General features: G+C 49.7%; 2 protein-coding genes across 3 annotated transcripts in view; one reads left to right on the top strand and one right to left on the bottom strand.

Moving 5' to 3' along the window:
• Positions 1-342: 342 nt before the first annotated feature.
• Positions 343-5,918, top strand: yod1 (YOD1 deubiquitinase). 2 transcript variants are annotated; one of them, XM_084464096.1, is made up of 3 exons: positions 343-396; positions 2,986-3,198; positions 3,741-5,918. In XM_084464096.1, exons 2-3 carry the CDS (start codon positions 2,991-2,993, stop codon positions 4,541-4,543), a joined length of 1,011 nt encoding a protein of 336 aa, XP_084320222.1. In that variant the 5' UTR covers positions 343-396; positions 2,986-2,990; the 3' UTR covers positions 4,544-5,918. The 2 variants fall into 2 exon arrangements, with proteins under 2 accessions (XP_084320222.1, XP_084320223.1); XM_084464097.1 differs by lacking the exon at positions 343-396 and adding an exon at positions 494-543.
• Positions 5,919-16,426: 10,508 nt separating this feature from the next.
• Positions 16,427-19,772, bottom strand: part of kif17 (kinesin family member 17) — a gene marked incomplete at both ends in the record, with an annotated part of 9,974 nt that continues 6,628 nt past the window's right edge. The window contains 7 exons of the mRNA XM_084463481.1: positions 16,427-16,617; positions 16,977-17,097; positions 17,234-17,304; positions 17,409-17,667; positions 18,511-18,733; positions 18,936-19,075; positions 19,344-19,559. Coding sequence (XP_084319607.1) covers positions 16,427-16,617; positions 16,977-17,097; positions 17,234-17,304; positions 17,409-17,667; positions 18,511-18,733; positions 18,936-19,075; positions 19,344-19,559 — 1,221 coding nt within the window. The remainder of the gene's footprint in view (positions 16,618-16,976; positions 17,098-17,233; positions 17,305-17,408; positions 17,668-18,510; positions 18,734-18,935; positions 19,076-19,343; positions 19,560-19,772) is intronic.

Below are 19,772 nucleotides of genomic sequence, written 5' to 3'. Positions count from 1 at the left end.
TATTGTAGGAAAACGTGTGTCTGGTTTATGTGAATGTAGGAGTTCTGACAGTAAAACATATTTTTCTGGAGTGTAGAAAATATAGGACAGAAAGACATATTGTTTGATAGACTGTTAGGATCTCCAAGGCAATTCTGCAATTCTGCAATTCCTGCACAATACAGGACTGTATGTAAAAATCTAGTTCAACATCGGACCTGTGGAGGGCAGTAATACGCTAAACAGCGTCTAAACCGCCGGAATCTCATAAGAAGAATAAGACGCACGCTCTCTTTGACGCCAGTCGACGCTCCAGCGGCCTGACGTCACGGCCAGACGTCGACCCGATGTGTGACGTCGGGGTGACGTTTCGCAGGCTCGTGACGGTTATTGTTTGAGGGCTGCAGCTAACGACAGGTAAGCCGACGCTAGTCCGCCCGTTATCCCGTAGAAGAGTTAAAGAACAGAACTGAAGCCACCTCCCGTCTCCCGCAGGCGGACCGACTGCAGGCGGCGGCGGAGTTCAGCCTCGGAGGCTTAGCAGGCTAACGCTAGCAGCTAGTGGTAAGGTAGCGGCTAGCTGCCGGTATGTCCTCATGACTCCAGCGGGTCTTTACGGTCACTTTATGACGGCAGGGTGGTGGGGTGGTGGGGGTCCTCACATGTGGATACTGCCGTGTGTTTCTGGGGGCTTTGAGCAGGCTAGTGGCTAATGGCTAGTGGATAGCGGCTAGTCGCTAATGGCTAGCGGCTAATGGCTAGCGGCTAGTGGATAGTGGATAGCGGCTAGTCGCTAATGGCTAGCGGCTAGTGGATAGTGGATAGCGGCTAGCGGCTAGTCGCTAATGTCTAGCGGCTAGTGGCTAACCGGCAGAACAAAGAGCCATCGGGTCCGTCTCTCCTCTCTGCTCCTCTCTCTCCTCTCTGCTCCTCTCTCCTCTCTGCTCTATCAGCACTCCGTCCGTCCGTTGGTCCGTCCAGACGACACCAGGGCCACTCACACTATTCAGTTTGTCCCTGTACCGTCCTCCAGTACCACAGTGTCCCTGTACCGTCCTCCAGTACCACAGTGTCCCTGTACCGTCCTCCAGTACCACAGTGTCCCTGTACCGTCCTCCAGTACCACAGTGTCCCTGTACCGTCCTCCAGTACCACAGTGTCCCTGTACCGTCCTCCAGTACCACAGTGTCCCTGTACCGTCCTCCAGTACCACTGTGTCCCTGTACCGTCCTCCAGTACCACAGTGTCCCTGTACCGTCCTCCAGTACCACAGTGTCCCTGTACCGTCCTCCAGTACCACAGTGTCCCTGTACCGTCCTCCAGTACCACAGTGTCCCTGTACCGTCCTCCAGTACCACAGTGTCCCTGTACCGTCCTCCAGTACCACAGTGTCCCTGTACCGTCCTCCAGTACCACAGTGTCCCTGTACCGTCCTCCAGTACCACAGTGTCCCTGTACCGTCCTCCAGTACCACAGTGTCCCTGTACCGTCCTCCAGTACCACAGTGTCCCTGTACCGTCCTCCAGTACCACAGTGTCCCTGTACCGTCCTCCAGTACCACAGTGTCCCTGTACCGTCCTCCAGTACCACAGTGTCCCTGTACCGTCCTCCAGTACCACAGTGTCCCTGTACCGTCCTCCAGTACCACAGTGTCCCTGTACCGTTCTCCAGTACCACAGTGTCCCTGTACCATACTCAATACCATCTGTACCGTGGCTTGAACACACCTCTCCGAAGTGTACTGAGGCCACGGAATCTAACTGTACTGGAGTACGGACGGCGTGCTCACACCAGCCAAACGATCTAGACTTTAGGGGGCAGACGTACTGGGGCACGGTACAGATGGCCTAGTGTGAGTGCGCCCTAACACAAGCTATGGATGTGCCAGAGTTTTACATCACCAACCCCAGCCTTGGTGTGTCTGATGTATGACGTTTATTTCAAGGTCTTCCCGGTGAAACCAAGTATTTTAAGGCCTATCATGTTGATTAATATCTGTTATTAACATAAGCTGCTTTCACATATGGACGTACAACCGTCTATTCTCCCGCTATTCTCCAGACGGGCCGTATATGTGAATGAGCAGTAGAATGTCGGCATTTCACACCATTTGAGTGGGCATAATATGGTCGGAATGAAGTGGCCACCGATTCTTGACAGGCTGGGTATTTTATTCTTAGTTTCACTAACCGTACACGTTTGCACAGACACAACCGGACTCGTTCATTACTTCACTAAACTGACACACTACCACACACACACACACACACACACACACACACACACACACACACACACACACACACACAGAGAGAGAGGGTTAGACACACAACAGCTGAACATTATAGGGTCCCGTCCTTCCACTCCCTGTTTCCTCAGTTAAACACAGAAATCAACTACGTTTGTCCCAGTGTTAGATGTGAAATGAAGCAAAAAAGACGCTCTCTTTCTCTGGTAACTCAGTCGTTCACGACGCCTTTGTTGTTCGTCGTTTCTTCTATTTGTCTGTAACTCATGCTCCAATCTTTCATCGATCGATGCTTCAGATTTTGTGGATGCAACGGAATATATGATGCATCGCTGCAGCAACATTTAAGATGATCGCGATGAGTTCTGCCCGTTCTGCCTCTGTGCTGTCAGCAGTCAAAACAAACCAAGACCCTACCCCACCCCCTAAACCAGCCGGAGATTCTACTGCTGACTGAGCACCGATGTCCGCATATCAGGCTTCAGTGTGAATGACCCTCACGGTCAAACCTCCTGATCCACAAATGAGGAGAAAAGACGGAGATATGTGAAAACGGTTATAGAATTCGTTAGGGGTGTGTGTGTGTGTGTGTGTGTGTGTGTGTGTGTGTGTGTGTGTGTGTGTGTGTGTGTGTGTGTGTGTGTGTGTGTGTGTGTGTGTGTGTGTGTGTGTGTGTGTGTGTGTGTGTGTGTGTGTGTGTGTGTGTGTGTGTGAGAGAGACTTGGGTCCAGACTAACTCTCTGGCTATCTGATCCCAGGCAGGATGTTGCGTCTTCGGTGCAAGACGAAGAACGGGAGCCACGTCATGCAGGGGCTGACGCAGCAGTCGTGTGTGCAGGAGCTGAAGAGCAAGGTGGAGGAGCTGACGGGCATCCCCGGTGACGTGCAGAAGATCCTGGTGGGGTACCCTCCCTCCAGCCTGGACCTGCGGAACGGCCATGCCCACCTCAAGGACTACCCCATCAAATCAGGTGACTTTGACCCTGACGGTCTGTTGTATGAAAGCTTCCTATGAGTAACTCTGCTTATTCCACTTCTCAACGCGGTGGAACGCTCCGTTCACTTGCATGGGCCTTCCCGACTTCAGGTGGTCAATTGTTTTTCAATAATTACCGTTGCTAAGCATATAACGACCGCTGTCAGGAAAGTGGCTCTGATGCACGTCTCTCGTATCACTTCACAAGTAGTCCGGTAACTTATCAACCCCAGCGGATTCGTTTGCTAAGCCACGTCAACGTCTTTGGCGGACTGTTTCTCTGCTGATCAACACTACGAAAACTACAAATAAATTGTTAAAGTTAAAAAAAGTTATTTTTTTCGTTTTGGCAAGTAGCCGTGTAAAAAGCCCCTTCAGGACTAAGCAAGACCCCTCCGCTTTGCGTCGGTGTCCTGTTCGCCCTGTCGGGGCTTATTTTAGATAATGACCGTTCTATACATTATCTCTTACATATTGTCTCTGTATCTCATATTATCTTTGTTGAATGTCATTTTATAAATACATCCTCCCCCACAGGAGACACACTGATCGTAGAGGAGGAGAAGCACAGGATGAAGACCCAGGCCAGTTCCCCGGCCCCCAAGGCCAGCCCCCCTGCCCCCAAAGACTGCCCCCCTGCCCCCAGAGACTGCCCCCCTGCCCCCAAAGACTGCCCCCCTGCCCCCAAAGACTGCCCCCCTGCCCCCAAGGCGCCGCGGCCGGAGCCCCGGCCCGTGCTGGCCCGCCGCGTGGTCCCGGCAGACAACTCGTGCCTGTTCACCAGCGTGTCGTACGCGGTGGAGGGCGGAGTCTACGACCCCTCCTGCGCCGCCGAGCTGCGCCGCCTGATCGGCCAGACGGTGGCGGGCGACCCGGACTCGTACTCGGAGGCCGTGCTGGGTAAGACCAACGAGGAGTACTGCGCCTGGATCGAGCGCGCCGACGCCTGGGGCGGCGCCATCGAGGTGTCCATCCTGTCCCGCTTCTACCAGTGCGAGATCTGCGTGGTGGACACGCAGACGGTGCGCGTGGACCGCTTCGGCGAGGACGCCGGCTACCGCAAGCGCGTGCTGCTGATCTATGACGGCATCCACTACGACCCGCTGCAGAAGGAGACGCCGGGCTCCGACGCTCCGCCGCAGACGGTGTTTGCCTCCACGGACGACCTCATCCTGGCGCAGGCGCTGGAGCTGGCGGACACGGCGCGGCGCCGCCGGCAGTTCACGGATGTTAACGGCTTCGCGCTGCGCTGCATGGTGTGCCAGACGGGCCTGGTGGGACAGAAGGAGGCCCGGGAGCACGCCAAGGAGACCGGCCATACCAACTTTGGGGAGGTGTGAGAGGTGCACGACTCGCCCCCTCCACCCCCCCCCTCAACAACGTCACCATCACACACCCACTCCCCCAACGGTACTGGTGTCTGTCGGTCTGCTCGAGCCATCCTCTACCTCACATAGTTCAGCCAACTCCACGTAGAAACCGCGAGACACTGTGGCTCCGGTCAACACACTCAGTATTCAAGCTAGGGTTCTCAAAGCGGGCTGAGGTGGAGCACCCCAGCAAAGCTTTCAATGGGTTCTGCTGTCCCCAGAACCCCGCACGGCAAGCATTGAGCCCAGTGTGGATTAGGGACAGTGAGTTCACCGCCGCAGGAGGTGGTGAGGCGGAGGTGTGAGTGGGGTCCATGTGGTTAACGTCAGGCTTCACTCTACTGCTGTGGAGGCCCAATGCACCACAAGGAATGCTCCTCATTTAGCTCACTAGCTAGCACATATTTATTTAGTCTGTATCGGATGCCAGGGTGCCTACCCACACTACTTTTGTTGATAGTTTTATCTACATTTAGAAGAGGAACACGCCTATCGATCTGAATTCAAGCTACAAAGAGAGGATGGTGTTTAGGTTGTTTAAACTTCTCAAGTGTTTTTAAGGTGTTGCGTTAAGCTAGTCGAGTTCCTATCTGAGATGACCACATGGTTTATGTTCAGGTATGTTTACATGTGTGATAATATTTGTGAGGAGCAGGATGTGGGACTTTTAACTGATGTGTTTTTTTATTTTATTGTGATGGTTTTGTGTCTTAACCCCCTGTTTTGATGCACACATTTGTACACACTACCAAATACTGGTCAGAGGAACAGGGGAAGAGGAATGCTGATATTTTTTAAATATAATATTCACTCAGTCTTAGACGATGCCAACTGGTCCTACGCACAAAATGCTTTGTTCATGAGCACACATGAACTGTTTGTATAACAATACACTTTTTACCCACAAATGATCATGTGACTTACACGCATACACACACATTCAGTCATACACTGCTGGTTAAACAGTTTCAGATTCTGTAGACGGAGCAAGAAGGCTGACGTCGTCTCAATGCTGGACCTATTGATCACAGGGAGCCCATAGTGGATCAATCGTTTGAGGTTGTTGATGTCAGGATGCTGTTCAGCTCCAAGGACAAGGCCTTACTCTACCTTCTTATTGATTATTGATCCATTGATGGTTTCAGTGTAGGAAGGCACACATCACCATTATCTGAACCCTTTATCTTAACCATTATCTGAACCCTTTCAGGTCCATCTTTACCGTCATTACAGAGCTCGCTACTGGCCCTAGTGTCAGATGGTCGGCATGGGATTTGGTTTAAAGATGTTGAATGATTTTATTTGGTTGATTTTAATGATTTATTTTTTCGCCATTTATTCATACTTTAATAAATATATATGCATTAATTCACCAGAAGATGTGACTCACGTTATGAATTTATAGCTCTTAAAATTGCCGGTTGCAATTCATTGGGATGGTTTAAAATCGTTGGAGGTATGGGATGATGTAAGTTTTTACGTTATTAATTTTCCTCTTCCAAGGACGTTGACCCCGCCCCCTTGGTCTAAATAAAACAATAAACGCACCATAAGACAGCATGTGTTGTTGGGCTCTGCAAAGCGATGATTACGGAGTATGTTTAGCCCACAGTCCTAACCCTTATTTTGGTTGATTTTGGAAAAAGTAGAATATAACAATCCCGTTCAATACGACAGGACCGTTTCTTGTAGGCTATCCAGTTGGTTGCAATATGCAACCTCACTGCTCGATGCCAGTCGACACCTTTATTGAAGGCCTGTTGCGTTTCTAGTCGCGACTCGCGACTGTCGATCCTGTTACTTTACAATAACGCTGAATACGGACGGTGTGCGTATTGAGCGGGTCTGCTCCTCTTTTTAGACGTGTGTATAATACGGTCCAGCAGAGCAGGCAGCAATTAGAAACCTTCCCACCCGGGCTTATATCTTCCACAGATCTTGTTCTTCGGAGGGAGGTGAGGTCTCATCGTCTTATGCACAACGTGCGTCTCTGATTGGCTGGGAGCCGACGGCACAAAGTCCGCTCCACAGGTATCAGCGCTCAGCGTGTGACTGGCAGCTCGGCGGGAGACGCGGGCGATTTGGGGATTAGTCGAGGGAAGACTACAAGATTTCTTAAGGTACGACACGCATCCAAAACTTGTTAATGCATTCATTTCATTCGTTTTTGCTGTAACTTGCGTCATTATTTAAAGTACTCCGATTTATTAGATCTGCATATTTGTAGGCATGTTTTGTGTCGATCAGGTGACTCGTGCATAATCGAATTGGCAAACACGCGCTATAAGGCCTAATGATGAGGCTTACCCCGTTGGATTGATGGTAGGGCCTATGATGATACCATTTTGCTTGATATTCTCAGTGTTTTAAGGCAGCGTTTCATTTATTGTTGACATGTGGTTTTATAAAACAATCAAGCGAAATTGTTATTAGCAAACCCATATTCTTGCACAACATGTCGCCAGTAACGCTATCTCTGTCATGGTTTTCCAGTTGTATTTCTATTGAAATCCAAAACATCTCCGCTAACGATGGGCCACAGACGTAGGGGACATTCTCTGACCTGAAGTACCCCCAGACTTGTTTAAAGGGCATTATGTTTAGGCCTATATTCAACTCTCTCCCCTATATAACAAACCACGTGGAATTATTGAAATACTTAAATTAAATAGCTTGTAATGAAAACAAAACTCAGAACTTCTCACTTAAAAATCGGAACTCAACTAAAAATGTTGATAAAATACAAATAATCTGTCAAGTTTTACATTTTGCAGCATGTGGATGGTTGTAGGCTATTGTGTTGTGGATGGATTAGGTACCATTTAGAGAATAACACAACTAACATTGCAATGCTCCAATTAACGTTAGTCGAAGTACTGCTCCACAAAGATAACGTGCATTCTGTAACGCTTTGGAGCACGCACACCAAGACCCCATTATACTGCAGATAAGCGGAATATTGAATATCTCCTGTCTGTGTGAAATGGATCCGAGCAGGGGCTGTGGGAGAGGCGTGGGTTGTAATCCGAGTACAACACAACGAGTTAGCGGTCTAGAGACACATGCAGATACCTCACTCTGACCGTCACAAACATCTAATCTAGAGGTATGTGACTGTTTGAATCCACTCACATAGGCCTGAAGCCATTTACAATCTGTAAAGGGGGTAGTTATCTATTTTCTGTTGAGGATATATATTGAATCCAAGGACTTGTACCTATAATATAAACCAAACCTTGTTATCCACAAGCTATCGTTTTCCTTCATTAGTCTTTCCACTTCTTTGTTGAAGTAAAAAAATCGTAAACCTGCCCTAACCTACGGGTAACCCTAACCTATGGTAACCCTAACCCTAACCTATTGTAACCCTAACCTATGGTAACCCTAACCTATGGTAACGCTAACCCTAACCTATGGTAACCCTAACCTTAACCTATTGGTAACTCTAGGCTTCCATCGGGGGGTGAGATGCCTAAGAGTGACACTTGGCCCGGGGGGGTGGAGCCCGCTCTGGACAGCGCAGGGAGCTGGGACAGCGTGGTCAGTGTCACCTCAGGATGTGTAAGTCGTTCACGAGTCTCCACCTTCTCTCTGAACTCATGAGCAGAGCATGTGTCCAGTGACAATGGGTCACTTTTTAAGAATGGTGCTTCCAACATAGCCCTCAAACTGTCCAGGTCTCCTTAAAGTGTGAGTGAACCCCTTTCAGCCATGCTAGGATTTGATGATTGGGGGGGTGTTATCCCACGGGTTTGACCCTGTGTGATCCGTACCATCATCCTGTACAGGTCAGGGTAGTGCAGAGGTATAGGTAGTGTATGTATAGGTTATAGGTACAGATAGTGTATGTGTAGGTAATTATTATGAGTCATGTTTTGTATGGAATATGTGACACAGCATGTTGCGTATTACCCCTCTCTGACGCAGAAAATAAAATGAACCGCTGCACACACACTGTAGCGTTATACAAAAGGCCTCAGTGTCCAAGAAGTTCTCTAACTCTTACCATGTCTCTGACCATCCACATCAACCACTGCCTAGGCAGAGCTTCACTCATCCACACACAGCACACCGCCCTGCCCCCAGTGGTACGGAGAGGTAACGCACAGGTCTCGTCTGATTAACACACTGTGGGCCCCCAGAGCGACGACAGCATGGACTTCCTGTCTGCCGAGGAGCGGGCCTGCCTCATGTTCCTGGAGGAGACCATCGACGCCCTGGACAACGAGGAGGACAGCGGATTGTCCAACGATGAAGTGGACCAGTCCCTCCCAGGAAACCTCCACACCCGGATGGCCAAGCTGTCGGCCTCCATGGGCCGCAGCAGACTGAATGGTGAGCTCAAACGGAGTACACAGTCTAGGTTTGATGAGGTCCAGGACACCATAAAACAATGAGTCAAGGACCAATAGGCACAGGTGCAGCAGTTTACTTGGAGACACAAATCAATAAAACATTCCAATATTACGCAGTCACTACAGTCAGTTACTTATGTTTATAAATGTATTTGAATAACAGCATTGAGAATACATGTTTGTTACACCACATGTTAGATACACACAGACACACCAGTACTAGCTTCCATGATGTGTGGCTAGTTCTCCTTCAAGATCATTCCTTGAATACACATGAATCAAATTCAGTAGACCTGTATGAAAAAAAACTAACAAAGGTGTTGATTCACTTAACGTTAAAACAAAGGTCAGTGAACAAGACCATTCGATGGGATACGACTAAGCACACTCAACCAAGACAGTATTCATCTGCAGATGATCTTAACAGAAGACTTGCGTAGGACAGTCCAGGCACAGATGGAAAAAATCTGCACGCAGAAACTGGGAGGTTTTTCAATCAATACACTTAATATAAATTTAGAAAAGTGTGTCTTGGTTGGTTGTCTTGGTTACTTACTTTCCATAAGGTGTATCAGTTTCATTGTTATATTTGTATTTAAAATATTCTTTGAATTTTACTTTTTACTAACCATTGTGTGCAGATGCTTCTCTCCCTCCAACTGGTGTGTTTGGTTGTGAATGATCACACAGGGGTGTGAGTAGAACTACTACTAAAAATACAATATCCAGAATGAATACCCACAAGATCACGTGTAGTAGTTAGGCTACATTAGTCGGATTTAACACTGAGAACCAGTGATTAACCAACCGCATGCTGATAGATGATATATGTGTGGTGGATATATGGTGATTCATACATTTTGAGGGTATTTACCTTACATGAGACAAATATGTAGCACATAGAACAGTTTAATATTGTGATGAGTAGGCAGCAATAATACCAGAAGGCCATTATGTTTCAGCTTAAAGGCACATTGTATGTACTGACGTCACATTAGGAAGAGGAACGTATTGGTAGAAATTGTGTTTTGTTTTTCATGTTAAGTTATTAATCGTGAAATGATTTGTCATTATGGTGATACATTCTTGGGTTTGAAACTGACAGTGTTTTTTAGACATGGCAAAACTAAATTTTGATTAGCCAAGATTACGGTATCCCGTTAATTTAAGATCTTCCCTTCCTACCACTCTCTGGAGGGTTAGGGTTAGGGTTAGGGTTAAAACCCTCAAAAGGGCGGAGTCCGGCCAACAAAAAATCCCTTGATGCATTCTGAGCCCAATATAACGGATTCTGCATTCTCATTTCTGATTCTGTGTCTCCCAGGTGCTCAGCAACAAGACTCGAAGAAACCTTTTCTGAACATTCCTGAGGACCACAAACCCATCCACAGCTACCTGGTTCCCACTCCACTGCTGGTGGCCAGTAGCACCACCCACGCCCTGCCAGAGTCCGAGCCGCCTGAGAGGGAGAGGAGCTCTCAGGCGAGGTCCCAGATCAATGCTTCAAACAGCCCCCCAGTCCCACACCCCCGGCGGTCTCCTCCGCACGCCCCCGCCGATGTCAACGCGGTGGTGATCCCTCCCCCCGTCAAACCAAAGAGCTTCATGAGTCGGAATGGGGAAGCGCCGCCGCCCCGGGGCCCTCTGTCCTACGACGCCCTGGTTTATCTGCGGAGGAGCGCTTCGGCCAAGAAGTCTCCACTGTGTCCGACGGTCGACCACACCCTCGGCGGGGCCCGGCAGCCCCCCGTCTCCACGGCGACCAGAGCTCCTTCCAGTGCTTCTGCTCACGAGGCACTCGACGGACCTCGCACCGGTCCGCCTGTCGTTGCCCCGAAACCTTCACAAGCCGGTCCGAGTGCGTCACCGCCAGCCTCGAATGGAACCCCGTCCCCCACAGCCCCGCCGGCCGACTCTTCTGCTGGCAAACGCTTCCCCGATCCCCAGAAGGTCAGAAAGGAGGCCTTGCAAAAGCTTGGCCTGCTCAACGCAGAGCGAGAACCAAAGAGCGGTCCGACGGCGTCGCTGTCCCGCTCTCAAGCCCACCCTGCTCCGGACCCCGTCTCCCAGAGAGTGGTGTGGACTCCGGTCTCCAGGAACCCGCCGGTTCCCAGCTGTCTGCAGGGCCGGCCTGTTCAGAGCAGCGCCAGTTTCCACCTCTGCCCACCGAGGCGTGGGCAGAACTTTCTCTCAGACAGCTCTGAGACCAACGTCCAACACCCACAGCAGAGGAGCGCAGGCGCTGTGGAGAACCACGGACCTTCTCTGTCACGCTCCGTCTCTATGGGTGTCCAGAGCAGCGATGGACACGGACACTTCCACCATAAGGCGGTGCACATGAAAGTGTCAGAGCCCATAAGAAGAACCGCCCCCGCCGGAGCCCAACCCGCACCCAGCAGGAGGTCTCCCACGGCGGGCGTCGGCTTGGCCATGCTCCCCGGCATGGGGGCCGACCGGAGGGAAGCCCTGAGGAAGTTGGGGTTGCTGAAAGACTAGCAGGTGGAGATGACTGAGCAGACGCGCGTCTGAAAGCATTTATATAGCATTTATATCCCCTTACAGTGTACAGCCTGTGGCTATATCCCCTTACAGTGTACAGACTGTGGCTGTATCCCCTTACAGTGTACAGACTGTGGTTATATACCCTTACAGTGTACAGACTGTGGTTGTATCCCCTTACAGTGTACAGACTGTGGTTATATACCCTTACAGTGTACAGACTGTGGTTGTATCCCCTTACAGTGTACAGACTGTGGTTATATACCCTTACAGTGTACAGACTGTGGTTGTATCCCCTTACAGTGTACAGACTGTGGTTATATCCCCTTACAGTGTACAGACTGTGGTTATATACCCTTACAGTGTACAGACTGTGGTTATATACCCTTACAGTGTACAGACTGTGGCTGTATCCCCTTACAGTGTACAGACTGTGGTTATATACCCTTACAGTGTACAGACTGTGGCTGTATCCCCTTACAGTGTACAGACTGTGGTTATATACCCTTACAGTGTACAGACTGTGGTTGTATCCCCTTACAGTGTACAGACTGTGGCTGTATCCCCTTACAGTGTACAGACTGTGGTTATATACCCTTACAGTGTACAGACTGTGGTTATATACCCTTACAGTGTACAGCCTGTGGCTGTATCCCCTTACAGTGTACAGACTGTGGTTATATACCCTTACAGTGTACAGACTGTGGCTGTATCCCCTTACAGTGTACAGACTGTGGTTATATACCCTTACAGTGTACAGACTGTGGCTGTATCCCCTTACAGTGTACAGACTGTGGTTATATCCCCTTACAGTGTACAGACTGTGTGGCAGGCACTGCGTTGTACTTTGGCACATGTCACTTTAGCTATAAACAGGAGCGGAGAAGATGAAGAAGAATTGAAAGGTTAACGATGCTGCAATTACCTTTAATTGCGTGGACACATTGTCCTGTCCGAACCTTTTGTTTGTATTTGGTCAATTAGCGGGTAAATTTTTTAAATTCAATTAACAACCAGGCATCATCAGTCTCCTTCACCAAAGACTTTAATAAGGAACAGGTAGTGAAAGTAAGTAAGTTAGAACAGGTACAGTTGTGACCAGGAGAGATGCTATTTAACAATTAGGTTGTTTCACTGGATTTTCATTTCGAACAAACATTGTATATTTTCGCCTGAAAAGAGATTTCTAAAATAATTACTTTGTTATTTTTCACAATGGCAATTTTATATTTAGATTTGTTTTTCATTAGTTATTGGATCATATCAGTCAATCCCAAAGATAAAAATAAATATCTTGTTTATTTTTCACATTTTCCTAGATTGTACATTAGCTATACTAGCATCCACCAACCAATCACGTGTCAGGCAGCACTCCTGAAGTTAAACCAATAGGAAAGCTCATCTCCTGTTGATGGGTTGATTGTGTTACCAACTACCCATCAATCCAACCGACCCTAACCCTAACTACCCATCAATCCAACCGACCCTAACTACCCATCAATCCAACCGACCCTAACCCTAACTACCCATCAATCCAACCGACCCTAACTACCCATCAATCCAACCGACCCTAACCCTAACTACCCATCAATCCAACCGACCCTAACCCTAACTACCCATCAATCCAATCGACCCTAACCCTAACTACCCATCAATCCAACCGACCCTAACCCTAACTACCCATCAATCAAACCGACCCTAACCCTAACTACCCATCAATCCAACCGACCCTAACCCTAACTACCCATCAATCCAACCGACCCTAACCCTAACTACCCATCAATCCAACCGACCCTAACCCTAACTACCCATCAATCCAACCGACCCTAACCCTAACTACCCATCAATCCAATCGACCCTAACCCTAACTACCCATCAATCTAACCGACCCTAACCCTAACTACCCATCAATCTAACCGACCCTAACCCTAACCGATGGATAATCTCAGAAGCATAATGGACAACAAACCCTTCACCCATCAGCCCCCTGGGCCGAGCTGACCCCACACTTCAGATCCTCATTCCTCTCACTAACATTTGTCTATTCTTTCACATATAATTTTATTTTGCATGTATTCAACCTTATACTTTACATGTAGCCTGCTATACTGAGTATTTAATTCCACTTTTTTTGTATTTTATTTTAATTCCCTTCATTTGTTAGTTGAATAAAACATTTTTGCACTCATCTACTTAGTCACCCTTTTTACTTTGGTCCACCCAAGCCTTGGTGAAAGAATGCCTGGTATTCACGAAGGAAAAGGGATGGAGAAAAATCTATATAAAAACAGATACTGAACTAAAATACAAATAACAATTTCTGCAAAATTAAAAATCAAACAACCCAAACAACAAAAAAACACATAAAAAACAACCGATAAATGCAGTACCAAAAAAACCTCAACTGCAAGAAAATGAGAGAAAAGAGCAAAAGCTCTGAGCTCTCTACCAAGCTAAAGGCGGTAGGTGAGATCTGTTGATAAACCTCTTGGTCCCCCTCTACTAACCCTAACCCTATTCTCTCTACTAACCCTAACCCTCTCTCTACTAACCCTAACCATATTCTCTCTACTAACCCTAACCCTCTCTCTACTAACCCTAACCATAACCCTCTCTCTACTAACCCTAACCCTCTCTCTACTAACCCTAACCCTATTCTCTCTACTAACCCTAACTCTACTAACCCTAACCCTCTCTCTACTAACCCTAACCCTCTCTCTACTAACCCTAACCATAACCCTCTCTCTACTAACCCTAACCCTCTCTCTACTAACCCTAACCCTCTCTCTACTAACCCTAACCCTCTCTCTACCTAACCCTAACCCTCTCTCTACTAACCCTAACCCTATTCTCTCTACTAACCCTAACCCTCTCTACTAACCCTAACCATAACCCTCTCTCTACTAACCCTAACCCTATTCTCTCTACTAACCCTAACCCTCTCTCTACTAACCCTAACCCTCTCTCTACTAACCCTAACCCTAACCCTCTCTCTACTAACCCTAACCCTCTCTCTACTAACCCTAACCTCTTGGTCCCTCTCTAATGCTTCTCTCTCATGGCCTGAAACCTGAACATGTCTGCCCAACAAACAGCTGCTTTATTCCCAAACTCCATCTGCTAAAGGCTCTGGTGGGATTACCCCGGCCTGCTTCCAGCCACAGTGCTCATTACAGCAGGCGGTTCTCCCTTCATCCAGAGCTCACCTAGCAGCCACCTCCTTCTACCCCCCCCTTTGGCGTGGGTCGCTGGAGATGTGAGAGATCTAGGTCTCCCGTCGACCACGGCTAAAGGAACGCTGATTATCTTATGTAATTAGCCTGTCGGGAATTCTTGAGTCGGCGTGCTGGCCTGGATTACGGGAGGAGAACGGTCGCCGTGTGGTCGAGGTCCTTTGTGCTGCGAGTGCGGGGTGTCACGTTTTGAAACTGACACGAGGGCCTTGCTGCCGACTGTCATAGTGAACAATGAGCCGGGAAATCAGAGCTGGAGTCTGGATTCACTGGACTGGAGGGGTTAGACAGGTACGGGCCACTATCGGTCATCTGGATCATTCACAACGATTATTACATTGTTTTTAAACTAATTTAATACACGTGATTTGACCTCTCTCCTCTGTTCCTGAATTCATGTCTCATCAAACTTACAGAGACAAACTCACTCATTCACTCACTCCATCAGTCATTCACTCACACACACACAGACAGACAGACAGACAGAAGGTAAGGACACTCCAATTGGCCTGACCCATCTTTGTAGATGTGGAAGTAAGGGAGTTCCTGGTGGTATCCACGGCAACAACAACATTACTGGGTACAGTATCACGAGCCAGCAGGAGGAGAACAGGGGTCCCTGGGCGCCTCTGACCGGCTTCACTCCATAATCTAACGTTACATTACGTTACATTACGTTACATTACATTACGTTACGTTACATTACATTAAGGTGTTGGTGGCACATAGCGGAACGTTCTCGGTGGTCTGTAGTCTACCGGTTGGAAATAATAAATTATTACTTTGGATCAAAAGCGTTTTCTAAATGACTCAATGTGCATAAATATATGCGGTAAAGGCTGGCCTTGTGTACATGCCTGTACTGTTTATATTTACTTACAGCAACAACAGCGTCTATAGAGCCGGTATAAGGTCATGACCCCAGACGCACAGGAAACAAGACACCGACCAGCAGCCTCACCACCGCCCAGTCCCAACACAGCCTCCCAACACAGCCTCCCAACACAGCCTCCCAACACAGCCTCCCAACACAGCCTCTCAACCTCACAGCCTCACAACACGGCACTGCCATGGCGACCGCAGCTGCCCGGTCCTCCACGTGACACTGGCCACCAGGGGAGGAGACGGGGTACACTAACCCTAGCCCTAACTAACCCTAGCCCTAACTAACCCTAACCAGCCCTAGCCCATTAGGGGGCGAGCAGGTGGTTGATTGTACGTCGTAGCGGTGGTTGCTCGGCGACAGCAAATTGAACACTGGGGGGTCGTCATCAGTGGTTGCTCGGCGACAGTGAAGGTGCAATAAAAAGGCCTTTGGGTCAGCCGGTGTGTTCAGTAATAACAGCCCTGTCATCACAGTCTGTTATATCACAGTCCATCACAGACTGTTATGTCCTAGTTGAGTCAGTCCGCTTCAACAACCAGTTACAAACCAGTTACAAACCAGCATCACCGTCCACCAAGGGCCTGGTGCCCAACCGGGTGACCTGGTGACCACCCCGGGACCCTGACCCGGACCACCCCGGGACCCTGACCCGGACCACCCCGGGACCCGGACCACCATGAAGTTCACAAAACGAAAAAAAAGAAGTTCTGCAAAACATATCCATTGGCAGCATTCGTATTTACCATACATACCCATATATACCCATACATACCCATACATACCCATATATACCCATACATACCCATACATACCCATATATACCCATACATACCCATACATACCCATATATACCCGGGACCCTGACCCCGCGGCCCTACTCTCAGTTCCCGTTGAAGGGGAAGTGCGTTCTGCTCTTCTTCCTGCGGGCCCTGCTGCCATTGGGGGCCAGAGCCTCCAGGGACTCCAGCCTGAAGGGCCTGGGGGGGCCCCCGTCGGGCCCCCCCGCTGGGCCGCTGTCACTGCTGGCGGTCAGGGGCCCCGTCCGGCCGGCCGGGGGGGAGCAGCGGGCGGCTGGGGGACAGATGTGCAGTGATAGTGTAAAGGGATGTGTGAACAGGCTGTTATTAGTGGTGCTCAGTGGCTGAGAACGCTAGACCGCCCCCTTCTGGCCCACACAGGCACAGCATGTGGCTATGGGGAAGTTGTATTGTCTTCAAAGAATGGAATAAAATATATTAAATACAATTGTTTAGCGTCCATTATTTATAAAATGCTATCCGGTTTGCCGTCTACTCTCTACCTGATTCCATGTGAATTCCTTCCTTCTGAGAAATGACTCCTATGCCAACGACATGTTTGAGGGCCAAACCAGATCCTCACCATCTTTTACTAGATACGTTGGGAAACGACTGTGTATGGACGGTCCTCACCCAGAGCCGTGCTGCTCTCCCCCCCCAGCAGCTGGCTGGCTCTGGTGGACCTGAAGTAGTTGGTGGCGATGTTCTCACTGTTGCTGCGGTTCAGCAAGGCCTTGTAGCGGTCCTCCTCCACCTGCCGCCGCCGGGGTAGAGACAGGGGAGCTGCTGAATGCACACCACTGGTCCCAACAACATGCACTGTTATGCACACATGTGCACGCACATAGACATACATACACACGCACACGCACACACACACACACACACACCAGGTAGTCCTCCCCGGCGTCCGCTGCTGAGACCCGCCTGGCCTTGATCCTCTGGGGGGGGGGGGCCACGGCTAAGGGGGGGGGGAGCGGGAGAAAGGGTTTTTAAACATATTTTAAAGTATTTGAAAGAAAGTTATTGCCCCACTGAAGTGTAAGGCCGGTCCAGGAGCCTGACCTGAAGGCAGGGAGGTCTTCTGCACCACGACGTCAGGCAGCCTCCAGGCGCCGCCCTCCTCGTCCCAGCAGGCGTCCCGCCGCAGCCCGTCCAGGTTGTTGTAGTTGCAGTCCCTGCGCACCAGGGGCGCCATGCGCTGCAGCAGCCCGTTGTGCAGCAGAGCTTCCCGCTCCAGCCGGCGGACGGTGGCCAGGTAGTCCTTCCTCTCCGCCTCGAACTCCGCCTGCAGGTCTCGGATCTCCAGCTTGGCGGCTTTAAACTAACAGAGTAGTAGTTTAAACTAACAAAGTAGTAGTTTAAACTAACAGAGTAGTAGTTTAAACTAACGGAGTAGTAGTTTAAACTAACGGAGTAGTAGTTTAAACTAACAGAGTAGTAGTTTAAACTAACAAAGTAGTAGTTTAAACTAACAGAGTAGTAGTTTAAACTAACGGAGTAGTAGTTTAAACTAACAAAGTAGTAGTTTAAACTAACGGAGTAGTAGTTTAAACTAACACACATGTCATAAAGTTGAAATAAATCTAAATTATATCAGCTTTATTTGGGTCAGAGCGTCAAACACAGAGCGTCAAACCTCCACAGAGCGTCAAACACAGAGCGTCAAACACAGAGCGTCAAACACAGAGTGTCAAACACAGAGCGTCAAACACAGAGCGTCAAACACAGAGCGTCAAACCTCCACAGAGCGTCAAACACAGAGCGTCAAACACAGAGCGTCAAACACAGAGCGTCAAACACAGAGCGTCAAACACAGAGCGCCAAACACAGAGCGCCAAACACAGAGCGTCAAACACAGAGCGTCAAACACAGAGCGTCAAACACAGAGCGCCAAACCTCCACAGAGCGTCAAACACAGAGCGCCAAACACAGAGCGTCAAACACAGAGCGTCAAACCTCCACAGAGCGTCAAACACAGAGCGCCAAACACAGAGCGGACCCCCTCCCGCTCGGGGCCCGGTAGGTTCAACCTGGGGCCCGGTAGGTTCACCTGGGGGCCGGTAGGTTCACCTGGGGGCCGGTAGGTTCACCTGGGGGCCGGTAGGTTCACCCTGGGGCCCAGTAGGTTCACCTCGGGGCCCGGTAGGTTCACCCCGGTGCTCACCTTGGCCTGGGTGCGGGTGAGCAGCTGGCCCTTGGCGTGCAGCTCGTCCTGGATGGAGTCGTAGACCCGCAGCAGGACGCTGTCCCCCTCCTGCTCCCCCAGGGCCTGCAGCAGCTGCAGCTTCCTCTGGTCGGCCAGCCTCCTCCTCTGCCGCTGCCGCTGCTGCAGCTCCGCGTTCCTGGACTGCTCCCCCCCCACCACCTGCTGCTCCAGCTGCTGCAGCCTGCACACACACACACACACACACACACACACACACACACACACACACACACACACACACACACACACACACACACACACACACACACACACACACACACACACACACACACACACACACACACACACACACACTGGAACAAAATGCTTGTTCTGTTGACATTAATGGAGGAGGTCAGCAGAGCCAGTGTGGGGGGGCGTACCGCTCCAGGGCCTGTCTGTGGTCCAGGGGTCCTGGTTCTGGTCGGGGGGCAGAGAGGTCACCACGTCCCGCTCCCTCTCCATGGCTCCTCTGTCCAGGAGGGTATGGGCTCACATCCCTCACCCCATCGCGCACTCCTCTCTGTTTAATGGGAGTGAGACGTTCTGTTAGACCGGAGGAAGTGCAGGACTGGCATGAAGAAGGGATTCAAATAGAACAGAATTATGAACTTATTATGACTTAATATGAGTAAGAGAAAAAAAAAAAATATATATATATATATATATATATATATTTATATTTATATATATATATATAAATCGATATCTCCACAGCCAATACGGTGTTGCTCTATACTGTGTGGTGGATCCTCCTGGTGCTGCGTTCTCATTGGCTCTCTGAAGCCTACCTGAAGCTCCGCCTCTAGGGGGGTTGGGACCTCCTCAGAGGAACCAGCAGCAGAGGAACCAGCAGCAGTAGAACCAGAACCAGCGCTCTGTGCCAGGCCGGCCAGCTGGCTGTGGTAGGCCCTACGGAGGGCGGCCATGTGCTCCTGGAGAAGGGCTTTGGACTGCTGCTCTGCGCTGCACTCAGCCTGCAGGAGACTCAGCTTCTCCTCATAGTCCTGCACAAAGAGCAACACAATGACCTTCTGAACCCGTCCACCCTGAGGGCACAATGACCTTCTGAACCCGTCCACCCTGAGGGCACAATGACCTTCTGAACCCGTCCACCCTGAGGGCACAATGACCTTCTGAACCCGTCCACCCTGAGGGCACAATGACCTTCTGAACCCGTCCACCCTGAGGGCACAATGACCTTCTGAACCCGTCCACCC

This window comes from Micromesistius poutassou, assembly GCF_964030765.1.
Source record: "Micromesistius poutassou genome assembly, chromosome: 2".
NCBI lineage: Eukaryota > Metazoa > Chordata > Actinopteri > Gadiformes > Gadidae > Micromesistius > Micromesistius poutassou.
This window is presented reverse-complemented; position numbering and strand designations above follow the sequence as displayed.

What these genes read in the sequence shown, in the direction of transcription:
- yod1 (XM_084464096.1), top strand. Translation starts at nt 2,991, where the DNA reads ATGTTGCGTCTTCGGTGCAAGACGAAGAACGGGAGCCACGTCATGCAG. An exon ending in GGACTACCCCATCAAATCAG is followed by an intron (nt 3,199 to 3,740) that starts GTGACTTTGACC and finishes CCTCCCCCACAG; the next exon opens with GAGACACACTGATCGTAGAG.